This window comes from Calypte anna, chromosome Z (genome assembly GCF_003957555.1).
Source record: "Calypte anna isolate BGI_N300 chromosome Z, bCalAnn1_v1.p, whole genome shotgun sequence".
NCBI lineage: Eukaryota > Metazoa > Chordata > Aves > Apodiformes > Trochilidae > Calypte > Calypte anna.
The window spans coordinates 37,094,573-37,111,253 of NC_044274.1; the positions used below are offsets into that span (position 1 = coordinate 37,094,573).

Here is a 16,681-nt window from a genome sequence, read left to right on the forward strand (position 1 = left end):
GCCCGGGGACCCATCGCTCCCTGATGCCAGCTGACCGACCCTTCCCCTCCCGCCTCCTGACTTTTACCCGTGTATGTGTGGGGTTTTGAGTTTGTTTGTTTGATTTTAGCTAATTCGGGGTGTGGGGTGTGGTTTGTGTACGTGTAAGAGGTTTTCATCTGTTTTTTGTTAACAAAGTAACTGGTTCCCCTCGCTTCCCGCCCCCCTCCCCCCGGGGTCCCCAGCATCCATCAGGGCTCCCCTCTCCCCCCCCAAGGCTCCTGTCCCTGCGAGGGGAGGCTCTTTCCCCCCGGACTCTCCTACAATCATAAACCGGAGGGAGAAAGCCGCCCCGGCGCCGGGGCACCTGCTCCGGCCCGGGGGGAGGTGGCAGCCCCTTGCCGCGGCGAGGCACAGGCGGGGTTGAGGCACAGCTTTCCCCCGCTCTCCTTCCTCAGCGGGAGCCGGGGGGGATGCCGGCGGCCATGGGCGGCTGCTGCCTCTCCGCCGAGGAGAAGGAGTCGCGGAGCGTCAGAGCGGAGATGGAGCGGAAGCTGCGCCGGGACAAGCGGGAGCTGAAGCTGCTGCTGCGGGGTGAGTGCCCGCTGCCGCCGCCCGGACAGGCCCTTGCCCGCTGCCGTCGGGGTCCGATGGTTTGGGGGTCTGCTGCCGGCAGTCGTATAAACTTTGGTCCGGCGCTACCTGAGTGCGGCGGGGCTGGGGCGGGGTGACAGAGTTTTCTGTCGAAAGAAACCAAAGGAAACCCACCCCAAAGGTGCCCAGGCACTGCGGTGCCCGTGGTGTTACTTGGGGCGATGCTGTGTCAGGGTTCTATGACTGCAAGGTATCTGCGGGCTGGGGAGGCGATGTGCGCTCCCCTGAGGAAGGCACCCCTGAGGCAGGGCCCCTCCCCTCTCCGGGGGAGCACGGTGGCTCTCGGTACCGGTGTGCCCCGCACCCTGCTGAAGGCCCGGCCCGGAGGGGCAGCACCCGCCTTATGCAGCAGCTCGCATTATTGGTACATAATAAAGAGGTACATTATTACCTCAGCAAACAACCAAGCAGGCTTCAGAATCACAGATTGTCAGGGGCTGGGAAGGACCTCTGAAGGTCATCGAGTCTGCACTTCCACCCCTACCAGAGCAGGTCCGAAACTAGGGCAGGTCACTCAGAAGTGCATCCAGATGTCCTGAAAGTTTCCAGAGAAGGAGTCTCCAGAACCTCTCTGGGAAGAGCTCTTGTTCCAGGGCTCTGTAGCCCCCACAGTAAAGAAATTCTTCCTCATGTTCCTTCAAAGAGTGAGTTTTCAGGAAGACTGAACTAAACTGTAGAAAAGGAATTAAGTTTTAACAGGCTCCTCTCAGTGCTGAATTACAAAATTATATTGACATAGAACTGATTTTTAAAAAAGGAAAACATGAAATACTCTCCCCTCAGTGACATGTGTCTCATTTGCCATTGGCTTTGCCTTGTAGCTCTGTAGAAACCTGAGAGTGACTGATGCAATGGTCTAAACTGATGTCTGCCAGATTTTTGATTCTGCAGTGAATATTTGTAAGAACTAAGAATTAATCTGTTAAAAACTTCCCTAGTGCAATGTTTTATATGTACTGCTGATGGTGAAGTAACATTTTTTTCGATTTCCTTTTCTTCAGTAGAATGCTTCAACCTCAATGCAATTTGAGGTTGCATTGAATGTTACAATGTTTACTGTTTTCACTGATTCTTCTCTGGTTTTCCAGTGTCACACATTGTGCTGTGCTGTTTTGCTTTAACTGAAAGCTGTGCATGTTTTTCAAAATCCCTTTTCTGTTTTTACTAAGAAAGCAGGTGGGCATGACAAGAGTTCCATTAGTTTGGTTTGAAAAACATAGGACCAGCAAAAAATCCCACACAAACCAAAACCCTTACATTATCACTTCATATTTTTTTTAGCTGATTCCATCATTATCAAAACATCAAAGAATTTTTTTTTACACGATCAAATGGATAGTATTTTTTAGACAACTAGTAGCAGTTGTAGTAAGATAAAATGATAAAACAAGCACGATGTTTTGTGAAGGAAAAGGATCACATAGCTTTGTTTTCTTTGGTTTTGTATTACTAGGTATTCAAAGCACATGAAGCATTACTTTGGAAGGGGAGAGAGTAGTAGAAAGTTTGGTGACCTTAAGGCCCTAAAAAAGTAATACTCTGAAAGGAATAAAGTAGCACCCCTGTAATTTTTCTATGAAGTGACAGTAGCATCTTACTTGCTGGTCACCATTTTGGCTTTCTGGTGTGCAATCGTATCCTGAGATAAGTAATATTTGTGCTTCATGCTTCTGAAAGAAAGCAACAGAACAGAATAAGGAAGGAAATGCAGCTGTTTGTTGGTTTGTTTTTTTTTTCTGTGATTGCTGTCATAAATAAGGGTACTTGAGTATTTTTTTTTATCTTAATCCCATCTGGTATTGTTTCTAAATAAAATAATGGCATAATAGGCAAGGTCAAATTAGAATTTTCTGAAATGAGTATTTACTTAACAGGGAGGTTAATGAGTAGTACAATGTAGTAATTTTTACCCTTCTGAAAGAAAGTGAAGAAACAATTACATTTTTATGATAATGATGTTAAATCGTCTGTTACTGATTAGTGATTCTTGTTGGGATTGCCCTCAGATTACTTAGTATGTTCTATGTTTACTTTGTTGTTCTTTGTGTAAATTACTTTATTTGCCTAATGTTAGCAGAAAGATGTAAATGGAGTAGTGTATCTTCCTGGTTTGGAACTGAAATACAAGGATTAGGTTATGATAAGGGCTCCAGAGTTCACAGCTCCCCCCAGTATGAGAGAACACCACGTATGAAGTACTGGGCACTGAACTAACATGGATGAACAAGGGAGTTTATACACTGGAAGTTTTGATTTTGAGCTACAGTTTAAAACCACAGCCTGACTCTTGATTGAACTTCTTTCTGAGAAATAGAGGCCAGTTGAACTGAACAATAAATTGTTTTGTTCGCGTAAATCAAACCCAATAGTACATACATTCATTTTACCTCATTTTCTGTGATTCATATACCCTCTTCTATGGCTTCAGTACTAACCATTTCATTTTACCTAATTTTCTGTGATTCATATACTCTCTTCTATGGCTTCAGTACTAACCATTTCATTTTATCTAATTTTCTGTGATTCATATACTCCCTTCTATGGCTTCAGTACTAACCCTTTCCTAGTGAATGACCTGCTTGCTTGTTCTAATGTGTGTTATATATGTTGTTATGGATTTATTCCCAATTCACCTCCTCTTTCTAATAGTATATGAGAAAGAAAGTTCTGTGGAGCTGCTGATACAGGAAGAAGAAAAAAAGTGGAGGATGGGGTTAGGCTTTATAACTGAAAGTTAAGATTAGTATGTGGAGGATTGGAACTTTTTGTTTAGTTGATTGTTTTTTTGACTAGCCACAAAGTTTGTTTCTGGCAATCCCTAATTTTAGTTCCAAACTCAAAAGTCTATCTTTTCTGACATACGGTCAGTACTTTCATCCTTCCTTCGCCCAGTGGTAACTAAATAGCAACACTAATAAAAAAATCAGTAGGAGAATAATTGAACTTCAGATTGTAGATTATCTAAAATCTATATTATATTTGGATACTACGCAGAACTACACGTGCCAGGAAATCTCGTTTGAACTGCCAAAAAGTTACACCCAGTCCATGAACAGAACGGAACGGTTTTATGAGTTTCTATAATTCATTCTTTTTCAGTTAGTTGGATTCAGGCACAACCTAGGCATAAAGAGATTACTTTTTTTTTTTTAAGAAAAAAAGTTTAAAACATTCTATTAAAATTCTTAAGCCTTTTAAAAAGCCCTGTTAGATAAACCCCATCACAAATTATTAATAATTTTCTTAGCATCTTCAGTAACTGCAGAGGACACTTAAGTTTAGTTAACTTCTCCAAAAATTCCTATGTTCTTTGGCAAATCTGCATTATAAGGAATTTCCTACTCTTTTTAGTTTACACTTTTGTAAGACATAAACTCTTAAAACATGCTTTTGCCAAGTACCTACTGATATACCTAGTTCAAGATATTTGATGATGTTATAGATATAAGGCATGGCTGCATGCTTTCCACTTCCTCAACAGTAAAGAGACTCTACAGGATTTGAAATATTTTACCCCTACAATGTGAAGTCAGCAGAGAGGGTGTTTTGAATGGGTTTTTGTTCTTGGTGATGCATAAATAACAAAATTGGAAGTTCAGAGTGACATTTAGCTGGTGTTTGCATTTGTCTTTCCCAGGCCACGTCAGTAGATGTTGCTTAGTTGCAGCATAATTTAATGATTCAAAGCTACAGGAACAAAAAAAAAAATTATTGTGGAATGGCTTTTCAGAAAGTTATTTCACGGCTAGTGATTATGTGCTTTGTCTCTGTGTGTGTAAGTTGGCAAAGTCAGAAGAACTATGTTGAGAACAACTTTGTGTTTTAAAGAGTATTTGTTTCCAGATTAACATTTTGGACGGTAAATTAATTGTGTGACAGCAACTTGATACTCAATGTAAGAACGTTCTCTGGTCTTCCTAAATACTTCAGTACTCTCCTCCTGAAATGGAAATCTATGTCCTTTCTCAGAGTTATAGATAATTACCTGTAACAGAGCCCTGTATTCCCTGCATGGACCACAGTGGTCAGTGTTGTATCTTTTTGGATGTTAAAGAATGCTACAGCAAATTTTCCTCCTAGTCTTCACTACCACAAAGTGCTGCTATAATTTCCAGCTAATTAAGGATAGCATCAGAAAACGTAATAGGCAATTTGCAATGTATGTATTTAAGCACTATGTTTTTAAATCACGCAGAATGGGAGACTACATATTTTAGTACATAGATTTTAGAGGCAAGTCATTAGTAATTCATGGATATTTTTATTTTTATTTTTTTCTAATGTTGTTTCAGGCAAGTATCTTTAGTCGCACATAATGTCAAGAGAGCTCAGGGTGCTAAATTGTTCAGATACTTAAAAAGCAGTTAGGGTCTGTCCTCCATAGGAAAAAAAAAAAATAAGCCAACCAAAGTGATTCTGGTAGTCAGACTATGAAAGTTTGGTAGGGAAACTTTTTCTATTTTAATCAAGTACTTACAGTATCAACCTGTGCATACTTTTAGGATGACCTGGCAAAAGTTATTTGTAGTTCTAAGAAAGCATTGGTAGATGAGTGTTTAGGTTAGGCCTCAAACTGATAAACTGCAAAGTGTGTGAATGCTGAATGCTGGTGATCTCTGACTTCTGCTTTTTGTTGCAGGATAAACTTGGGGTTTTACTTTTGTCCCATGTAGCACAGAGCTTGTCCAGCTGCTCCCACATGCTCTCTTGGGTTTGTGCCAGGTACATTTGCTAATGTTCAACTCTGCATTCACAATTCTCATGTCAATGAAGTACTTTGTATTTCACCAGCTGTGTCTGCAGCAGAGCTGAAATACCATGATTAAATACTTCTTGCCATCAGAGACTGTCTAATTTACTCTGAGAGAATTAGAATGCTTGCCTTTACTTTCCTTATATAGTGAGGCAGAAGTGGATTATGATTTCTCTTATGTTCTCTCTTGTCTTCACAGATGATTTAATTAGAGTGGAGAATGCAAGCCATAAATATGACTACGAGTGTCTTGAATACATTTCACCTTGGTTTTGGAAAGATCTTCTCTCAGTACGTCTGGAAGTACAGAGAGTTCTCTGAACAAATCTAATGCTACTTGGGGGTATGAGGTGTTCAGGTACTGCCTGCTGCCTACAGACTCTAGATAGTCTTCCTGATTTGGTGGTTTGTTTTAGTTTGTCTTTTTGTTTTGTTTTGTTGGGTTTTGGGTCCTTTTTTTGTTTGTTTGGTCCTGTTTGTTTGTTTGCTTTAGTTTGGGGTTTTTTTGTTTCTTTGAAATTAAAAGTGGTCATAAACTGCTCCTATTTTGCCTCTGTACCAGTGGCATCAGTGGCTGAAGCTATGTAAAGAAAATATTGTCTCAGTCTGCTGCTTTCTTACCATCATCTCTTTGTTGCTGAAGAGAGCACACTGTCATGGTTCTTACAATCCTTCTGTGCCGAGTTTGTGTTTCTTGATAATACTAGATTCCTAGAATCATAGAATCATAGAATTAGCCGGGTTGGAAGGGACCTCAGAGATCATCTAGTCCAACCCTTGACCCACCGGAGCAGTTGCTAGACCATGGCACTGAGTGCCACATCCAGTCTCTTTTTAAATGTCTCCAGGGACGGAGAATCTACCACCTCACCGGGCAGTCCATTCCATAGCCTAATCACCCTCTCTGAAGAAATTCTTTCTAATATCTAACCTAAACCTCCCCTGGCACAACTTAAGACTGTGTCCTCTTGTCTTGTTGAAGGTCGTCTGTGAAAAGAGCCCAGTCAACAGAACTGGGCCCAACACTGATCCCTGGGGGACACCACTAGTGACCGGCCGCCAACTGGATGCAGCCCCATTCACCACCACTCTCTGGGCCCGGCCCTCCAGCCAGTTCCTAACCCAGCACAGGGTGCTCCTGTCCAAGCTGTGGGCTGACAGCTTTTTCAGGAGAATGCTATGGGGGACGGTGACAAAGGCCTTGCTGAAGTCCAGGTAGACCACATCCACTGCCTTCCCCTCATCCACCAAGCGGGTCACCTGATCATAAAAGGAGATCAGGTTGGTCAGGCAGGACCTGCCCTTCCTAAACCCGTGCTGGCTGGGTCTGATCCCTTGCCCATCCTGCAGGTGCTGTGTGATTGCACTGAGGATGATCTGCTCCATAACCCTGCCAGGCACTGAGGTCAGGCTGACGGGCCTGTAGTTTCCCGGGTCCTCCTTCCGGCCCTTTTTGTGGATTGGCGTGACATTCGCCAACTTCCAATCGTCTGGGATGTCCCCCGTGAGTCAGGACTGTTGGTAGATGATAGAGAGAGGCTTGGCGAGCTCTTCTGCCAGCTCCCTCATCACTCTTGGGTGGATCCCATCCGGTCCCATAGACTTGTGGGGGTCCAAGCAGCTCAAGAGGTCACTGACTGTGTCCTTCAATATTACAGGGGGGCTGTTTAGATTTTTATCACCTTCTATAGGCTCCAGAAGCCTGCTGTCAACAGGATAACTTGTCTTTCTGTTGAAAACTGAGGTAAAGAAGGTGTTAAATACCTCAGCCTTTTCCTCATCTTTGATAACTATATTCCCACCCATGTCCAGTACAGAATGAATGTTTTCCTTGCCTCTTCTTTTGCTATTGATGTATCTGTAGAAGGATTTCTTATTGTCCTTCACAGAGGTAGCAAGATTCAGTTCATGTTGTGCTTTTGTCTCTCTGGTTTTCTTTCTACATGACCTGACTATATTCCTAAATTCCTCTTGAGAAGTTAGGCCTTTTTTCCATAATTGATAGGCCCTCTTCTTAATCCTAATTTCTTTCAGAGTCTCCCAGTTCAGCCAGACTGGTTGCCTTCCCCGCCGGCTCACCTTCCGGGACTCTGGGACAGCCTGTTCCTGTGCCTTCAGAATATGCTCTTTGAAGTATGTCCATCCCTCCTGGACCCCTCTGTTTTCAAGGGCTTTTTCCCAGGGTATACTCTGAACTAGTCTTTTGAATAGTCCAAAATCTGCTCTCCGGAAGTCCAACACAGAGGTTTTACTGACAACCCTTCTTGTATCCCTGAGTATTGAAAACTCTATTATTTCATGGTCACTAAGTCCCAGTCGTCCATCAACCACCACATCTCCCACCAGGCCCTCTCTGTTTGTGAAAAGAAGGTCAAGTGGGGCTCCGTCCCTGGTGGGCTCATTTACTAGTTGGAGCAGGAAATGTTTCTCTCTGTTTTTGGTTTGAAATGATTCTGAGTAGGGAAGGAAAGAAAGGAGATGAAAGATTGAACCTGTAATCGAAATCCCAGTATAATGGGGAAGAAGAGGAACACAATGCTTTATTGGTGGCAGCTTCCAGATGTTCTAGGAGCATGGAACTACTGCCACACAGTGGAGCTTTTAGTCTGCTGAGCTCTTGCAGACTTACGGGAGGCTTGCCTTGCCAGATCAAAAACTTCTGTTTTTTCACAAAGCACATGTTAACAGTCATTATATCAGTTTTGGAGAAAGGGGAAGAACACTGTAGTAGTTTTTAACATGTATTTTCCTGAAGAATTGCATGGAAATGTAGCTAGAAACCTACAGATGCAAAAAGTACACAGATGAAGAGCAGGAAGAAAAGAATGTAACGTGGCAATATTTTCTGGGTCTTCACTCTTTGTTTATTTAATTGTTTATTTATTTAATTGTTACCTGTTTGGGTTTTTTGTAAAGACTGTGTCTCCAAAAAATATTTTTTTTTCCTGGGCTTCTGATAGTTGCAGATTACCATGTCTCCTGGCATGGTATAATAATGTTGCAGTGTTTCCTTTACTGAAGTCAGTCATCTCAGGAATTGTGGCCTCAGAGGTAAAAGCCCTTGGTCATGAGCATTGAGGAACTGCTGTGGAAAGTCTGTCTTTGGTTTGTGGGTACCTTGCAGTCAGTTTAAAGTCAGTGGCTGAAACATACAAGTGCCATCTAAAAGACCTACTTCTGCTCCTGGTGGAAGAGCTTTGTATAAATTTGTGCATATACATGGTTTATTTCCTGCTTTACAGCACCCAGGCTGCAGCTTCTTGTTATTCCTGTCTGCTAATTTTGCTGTTCACTAACTGGATTATTTATTGTTTAATGGATTTATCTGGAAAAGGTACTTGAACTAAACCAGTAAGATTTTAAAGTAAAGTATTGACCTGAAATAGAACCTTTCAATGAAGGGAAGACTTACCAGTCATTGCTTTTTTCAGCTGCCTCACAGTAAGAGACAAGGTAATATAACTAAAAGTTATGTTTTGTAGGCAATTTTTTTCTCATCTGTGATGTCTTTTTGGTGCAAATACACTGTAAATTTACTTTGTCTTTCTATTTAATAAATGAAGTTGCCAAGAGCTGGGTGATGGTGTGCACTAATGGTCATGGCTTGAACACCTAGTGAGATGGCTTTAAGTAGCCAACTTGAGTTTGAAGTGGATGGGCTCTGTTCTGTAGAAGTACATTATTTGAGGAGTAGTCACAGTCAATTAATTATGACTAATGTGAGACCACCGTGATTTTTTTTAAAGGAAAAACTTCTCATGAACTCTGATATACAAAACAATATTCACATACACATCTGCTGGTGTAATTCCTGAACATGGTATTAGTTGTGGCATAAGTTTAAAACTTGAGAATTGCCAAAAGAGTGAATTTGGATCTAAATGGAGCTATTAAGTTCAGCATGAAGAGTAAGAAAAAGGACAGATGATTCTGTCTTACTTGAAAGGGAAAGGAACTCAGCTGAGGACAGTTTTTAAGAATCTTTGTTCCTATAGAAATCAGTTAGGACTAAGGGGACTGGCACTAGTCCATATGTACTTTTGCTAATTAAAAAAAAAAAGTATATTTTTTTCTTGACAGAGCTTTTGATGGTGATTATTAAATATTTTTGGAGCTTCTCTCTCTGTTAATTTAATTTTGGAAATCATGAAACTCTTACTCTTAATCATGTTCCCTGTCAACAGTAGGGGAAAAGTCATCAGAATGCACTTTTACCATGTAGGATTTTGTAATGAATGAGAGATGTTTCCCTGCTAACAGATATGAAAAACGTTCTGAATCCTACAGAATATATGAATGAAGTGTCTGAAATAGCTGCTGGTTTGGGAGGTTCTTCTCCCTTCCACTCCTGCCAAATTTTTTTCTTTATATGTTTATGGGAGTATTTTTTATTATTGTTGGTTAGTAAAATCAACAAATAATATTTCAGAATATTGCTTGGCATATTTTTCAGGAATGCTCCTTGGGAAATGAAGAAGATAATTGGAAACACATTTTATTTTTGAGTTGTACTCCTACTGGAAAACAAGAACTGTGTATGAGAGGTACAGATGAAATCTGTATTTCCTCAGGTCATTAAAAACAGTCTGGTTGCTGCCTTTTAGTAATGGAAATGGCTGTAGCTTTGTTTTCATGTAACTGTGGGTATTACATTGTAAAGCTAATTTCAGCACTTAATACAACACCTTTGTGAAGACAGTCAACATAATAGGCAGAGTAATCCCCCAAGATTGCTGAATGATTTTAAAGATTTTTCTTTCTCATAAACCTCAAAAATTTCCTTTCCATCAGTTCAGGAGGTCTCCTCCTTGTCACATACAGAATTTCATTCTGTTTGATTTTTCTTTTTTATTGAAAACCTAGGGTTTTGTTTCTCTAACCTTTTAAATTTTCAGTAAATCAGTCTTATTTACTTGAAAGCCATTTTTGTTATTTTTAACAGTAAATACTAGAGTTACAGAAAGGTGTTTCCTTTATCGGTTGGAAAAGCTTAACAACTGCAATACAAAATATTGCAGATCCTGCTTATGTACAGTTCAGCTTTTAATACAAGCATCAAATTCCATAATTTAATTTGCAAATGTGGGAATCTTTATTCTTATAATTATTTCTGCCCACAAAATAGTTTTCTGTAGAGCTTAAAAAATGTGCCCTATGATAGAGGCTTGGAAGCAGAGGCTTGAGGCTGCAAATCTGGTAAGTTAGATGCAGCTGTAAACAGGATTTTTTCAGTGAGTTATTTCCAATAGCCACTAATACTAGGTTCTGGTCTAAAGACAGCATTAAGAATTATTTTTATAACCCTTTACCTTTTTTTTTTTAACTTGTGGCACTTTGACTTATTTACCATGCATGATGATAGGGATGATTTGGAAGGTAATAATGAGTTCTCTTGCTTCTGCTGGGACCTGGGGCTTGCTCATGCAAATACACAGGCACTTGCACCTTACCAACACCACAGCTGCCAAGACAGGAATGAAACCTGCTTCAAAGTCTGGAAAGAAGGAGATTCTTGTCAGGTAAAGATAACAAAGTATCGGGAGCAACTCCACAACTTTATTGAACACAGACAGAACTGGTAGGCGTTAAATCTGTAGTAGTTAGCCTAATCCTATAGAGAGAGATAGAGAAGGGAAAAGAGACAGGAAGGGAAAATAAAGCATCACCTGAAGGTGGAGAGAGTGAGAGAGAATGAGAGAGAAAGGAGAGGAAAGTCACCACACAAGGATCCAGTGGCAGCCCATTGGTTTCATAGCAAAGAAGAAGGGGGCTGGGGGGTGATCCCATCCTTGAAGGGGGCCAGGGGTTAGAATCTATCTTCTTTTTATGCTCTCCACTTCTTGGTGCACCAGAGCTACTAGCCAATCATTACTCATCCTGACTTGGCCTGGAAAGTTCCACTGAGTGGTAGCCTTAGTTGTAGATTACCATCTGCTGTGTCAGCAGAATTAACAGGTTTTGGCTAGGTGTTTTCCCCTGATTATCTGTCCAAATGAGCAGCATTTGGGCCTGTGCAACAACTTGGGCCTGTCAAGGGGCTGTTTTTTTCTCAAACTTTATCACTTCCCTCATCTCTTCTCAAACTGCCCCTTCTCAAGGCCTTCAGACTGCTCAAGACAAACACATCATTCAACCCTCCTGTTACAGAGAGAGAGAGAAAGACAAGAGTATCACCACCTGCAAGTTTCCATGGCCTGGGTGGTAGCCCAGTCCTGTGCAGAGCTCCAGGCAACATTTCTTTCCCCCTCCCCTTCACATTTTATGCCATTTGCTGGGTGTGTGTGTGGGGGGGTGGTGGTGTAGAAAAGTGAGCAAATGTGCAGGTCTATATTGTACCTTTGCCATTTGAGTTCTGGTAATGGAGAAAAGCAACCTAAATCTCAGTCATTTGAGGAAGAGTGGATTCAGGATTTACAGCTGGCTTTATCACCTCTGCCAAAGTTGGTGTTCTGTTTAGTGGAACAACCCCAACTCTTTCAGACTGTCTTCAGAGGTAGGGTTCTCCAGCCTTTTGATCATCTCCGTGTCTTTCCTCTGGACTTGCCCCAGCAGCTCCACGTTCTTCTTGTGTTGGGGGGTCCAGAGCTGGACACTGTCTCTTTGAGTTGAGAATGTGGATTTGAGTAGGTAGCACCTACCAGTGTGGCAGTCAGTACAGGAAACAAGAAAAAACCAAATGCTTGAACTAACCAGAAAGAAGATATGTATTTGACATGAACTAAGATATATCCATCTCTCCTTTTGAGAGTATTCTAGCTCTTGATCTAGTAGATCTCAAATAGATCTCTTGGCTACTCAGGAAGAGTTTAGGAATATAGTTAGGTCATGTTGAAAGAAAATTAAAGAGATGAAGGCACAATTTAAACTCGGTCTTGGAAAAAAATTCTTTACAGAGAGCGTGATCAGGTATTGGAATGGGCTGCCCAGGGAGGTGGTGGATTCTCTGTCCCTGGAGGTTTTTAAGAAGAGACTGATGTGGCACTCAGTGCCATGGTCTGGTAACCACAATGGGAGTGGATTAAGGGATGGACTTGATGATCTCAGAGGTCCTTTCCAACCCATATGATTCTGTGATTCTGTAGAAATGTATTCAATTTTTTGTCAGTAATGATTCAGTAGATCCTTTCTGAAGATAAATGCACCATCTGGGCAAGTGCTTACCACAAATTTCATTGAGGAGTAAAATACACTTCACCTATTTGTTTGGTTTTTTAAATCAAACAGTCTTTTAGAACTTGCTTTTGTTAACAGAACTCCAGCACCTTGAAGTTATATACAAATGTTCTAGAGCCCGACATTTTCTAGTGCTTCTACAATGGATGGCACTGACGTGTGATTGTATAACTCAAAGGCATATATTAGGTCAAAATGTTATTGCTCTATTAATCAATTACTTACCCTTTCTGTACTACCTGCTTTTTATTAACCCATTCCCATTTTTATTATTCCAAATGCAAGAACTGGACTGCAATTTCTAAGAATGGATTTGTTGTTCAGCACACCAGTGCTGAATTACAGGAAATACAAAGTGAATGAATTTGGTGAGGGAAAGGCTAAGTAGTTATAACAGAAATTTTTCTGCTTAGGTGGTCAAGTTTGTAAGGATGACTGAAAGCAGCAGACAGAAACTGTGAGAGTAAGCAGTGCAATGGCAATGGTTAAGACCATTGTAGCTAAGTATAAAGTAATGCAGATGAAGACCAGCTAAACAGCACTAACACAATGTGCAGCTAACACAATGATGCCAGCTCATAACTCTAATCTTTGTCAGCACCACAGTATTTCAAATTTTGGTTCTCTAATTTTATTTCAGAGGTAAACAGAACTGAGAAAGCTTCAACAGCGTTCAAAGGAATGGCCACACTACACTTCCACCTGAGAACTGAACTTGTTAGGACTCTTCATCCTTGAAGAAGTACAGCTGAAAATGAATAAATGTGGTAGGTTGACCTTGACTGACCTAAGGATGCCTACCCTCTTGCCCTATCACTTCACTTTCCCAACAGGACAGAGGAGAAAGTATGATGATTCAAGATAAGGACAGGGAGATCACTTGTCAATTAACATCGTGGGCAAAACAGACTTACCTTAGGAAAATTAATTTTATTGCCAAATAATAACAGAAGGATGTTGAGAAACAAGAATAAATGTTTAAACAACTCCAACCCCAACACTTTCTTCCCAGGCTCATCTTCACTTCTCACTCTTCCACCTCCTACCCCTTAGCAGCGCAGGGGCATGAGTAATGTGGATTGTGGTCAGATCATAACTTTGTCTCTGCTACTCCTTCCTACTTTGTGTCTATCCCCTGCTCCATCCTGAAGTCCTTGTCACTGTATCAGCCTTCACAAATTTATCCAACGTGGGTCCTTTGCATGGGCCACAGTTTTAAAAAAATTGTTCCAGCTTGGGTCCCTTCCATGGTGTGCAGTTCTTCAGGAAAAGGCTCCTCTTGCATGGTCACCTGTCAGCCACAGGTCCTGCCAGGAGACTGCTGCTGCGTGGGCTCTCCAGAGGCTGCAGCTTTCCTCAGCAGCCCTGGCCTGTCAGCCCTTCATGTGCTGCAGGCTCCACCAGCATCCTCCACAGCCTCCACAGGAATCCCTGCTCTGAAGTAGAGTTCAGAGGCACCTGGAGCACCTCCTCTCCTTCCTCACTGGCCTTGGTGTCTGCAGAGTTGTTTCTCTCACATTTTCTCACCCCTTTCTCACACAGCTTTTGCACAGCTTTTCTTAACCTTTCTTAAATGCGTTATCACAGAAGTGCTACCAGCTCCACTTTGGCCAGCAGCGGGGTCTGTACTGGAGCCAGTAAAACTCCCTGTCTGATATAGACATCTGAAGTCTGCTCACAGAAGCCACCCCTTCAGCCCTCCTGCTTAACAAACTCCTGCCACATAAACCCAGTGCAATATGATCGAGGTGTATAAAATCAAGAGTGTGTGAAGAAGGGAGCAGGCAGGAGGAAGATTTATTGAGTATGAGAAACAGAAACGAAACTAGTAGCTCCAGGATTGGGACAAATTATGTATCAATGGTAATATAACTCTGAATCTCCTTACTGAAATGTGTCGAGCATGCAAGAAGTTCCCATAGCTTTAAGAGACCTGTCCAGGTACATGAGAGATACAACAGGGCTACCAAGTAGGTAACATTGGGCTGAGGAACTTCTAAGCTAAGTACTAACTTTGAAGATCCACAGACGATTTCATGAAGGAAGTGTCACAAATTCTGAACTTTTTTTTTTTTTACTCTTCTCTTGGACACCATTTACAAACTTTGCTGGAAACAGGGTACTGCCTGTATGGACACTCGGTATGATTCTGTGCAGAGGTTTTTCTGTTTTAGGGCTAATAGGAAAAGAATAGACCAACAAGGCTTATGTCCTGAAAAACATTAGGGAACATACTATGTACTGTAAATGAGCTTAAAACAACAGGTACATGCAAAATATTATATGAATTACCTAAGTTTGTGTATGACTTTCTAGTCTATTTGATATGTTTCTTGGTTTTGTTTTTGTTTTTTTTATGTAGACTCAATAATTCACAGGGTAACTGACAGTAATCAATATGTTTTTTGTAATTTCAGTTAACATTTCTTTATGTTAGAATCAGTTGAAATATGAAACAAAGTCATGTGACCAAATGATAAAATTCCTCAAGTTCGGAAGTAATGCAGGCTTTATAACTAAGCTGTAAATGGTACATAAACTTTGCAAAACTTCTCAGTGGTGAGGAACATAATCTTTACACTAACATAATTTCTTTGTTTTGTACTCAAACTACCTTGCTTGTTTTGTAATGTGACTTATACCTATAGCATGGTTAAACATTGAATGATCTGTTATGATGAGATCTTTTACCAAAATGCCCCCTCCCAAGCCCTGCAATTCAAATATTTTGACTAAAACAATATTGACTATGGAGAATGCAAAATGCAGGAGTGTTACTACAGTTAATGGTGATTCTTACTCATTCTCAGATGATATGCATATCCTTGTCTGGATATGTAAAAATATTTTCAACTTTTAGGCTTTGCAAATACAATAATTTTTGTTTCTCTCTACTTTCCCCCTCCCCAGGCACAGGAGAAAGTGGAAAGAGTAAGTTCATTATACAAATGAGGATTATGCATGGATCAGGTTACACTGAAGAAGACAAGAAAGGCTTCACAAAACTGGTTTACCAAAACATATTTACTGCCCTGCAAGTGGTGATCAGAGCCATGGATACTCTCAAGATACAGTACATATCCAAAGAGAATGAGGTAAGCCAGGGCAAAGAAAATTCTAGTTTCAGCCCATGAAATTTCAGTGTGTACACAAATTATTTGAGCCATAACATACAACAAGAAGAATCTTAAAAATCCATACATGTTGTGGGGCATTTTGTGCCCCACTGTCTGATTCTACAGAACAACAGGGAGTTCCTAGGGGAAAGAGGAGCAAGGGTTAGTGGATATGGGGTGAAGCTGGCTAGGAATGGAGAATTTCCAAAGTTAAAATATAGTAGTAAGTCAAACTTTTATTATTTTTTTTAATATAAGTTGTAAATTGCACTGTACATGACAAGATCATGCAGACAGAGCCTGTTTTATCAGTTGAGCCCCAGGAGTTTTTGGTCTACTTTAAGAAAACATCAGATTTGTTTTGATGCTGGCGTGTTTCGAAACATACTACACAGAACCCTTTTGTGCATTTGGTAGCAATTTTGTGTACTTAAATCAGTTAATAATAATAATGTAGACTGTCTTCCCCAATATAATTTAACAATTACATTTTTTGTTTTAGTGCTTATAATTACAGAACTATATAAAAAACCAAACTATCTCGGGTAAATCATCCTTTGGATCCAACTGTTGCATCTGTTGCTCACGTATGATAAAGAATATGTAAGCAAGATATTGGGTGGTATTTGTTTAAATTAACAGGGATTTCCAGCTGGCTAAATTTTAGTGTTAAAATCTGAAAGACTGTATAGAAAGTATCAAGGCAGAAATAATTTGTAGAATTTAGAGGTTTATTACGTGAGGTACTATATGAAGAAAATACAGTTTATAGTCTACTTTTCATTCAAAATATGTTTCCATATGAACAATACAAAAAAATCAGTTTTTTTATTATTGAATTTGGTTTTTGTTATTCTCCATAGAATTATAGAGAAGAGGGATAGAAAATGTTTAAAATAAAACCACGAAATGGAAATTCTTGTATTTTTTATCACAAAATAACAGATGACATAAGCAAATACAGATTTTGGATTCAGAGAATTGAGCTTTTAAGCAGAATTTGCTC

The 16,681-nt window shown here is 40.5% G+C and overlaps 1 protein-coding gene across 1 annotated transcript in view; it reads left to right on the forward strand.

Annotated features, from left to right (window-relative positions):
• Window positions 1-464: 464 nt before the first annotated feature.
• The window catches only part of LOC103539394 (guanine nucleotide-binding protein subunit alpha-14-like), a 47,608-nt gene continuing 31,391 nt past the window's right edge, over window positions 465-16,681 (forward strand). Inside the window, 2 exon segments of the mRNA XM_030467584.1 lie at window positions 465-573; window positions 15,470-15,654. Coding sequence (XP_030323444.1) covers window positions 465-573; window positions 15,470-15,654 — 294 coding nt within the window.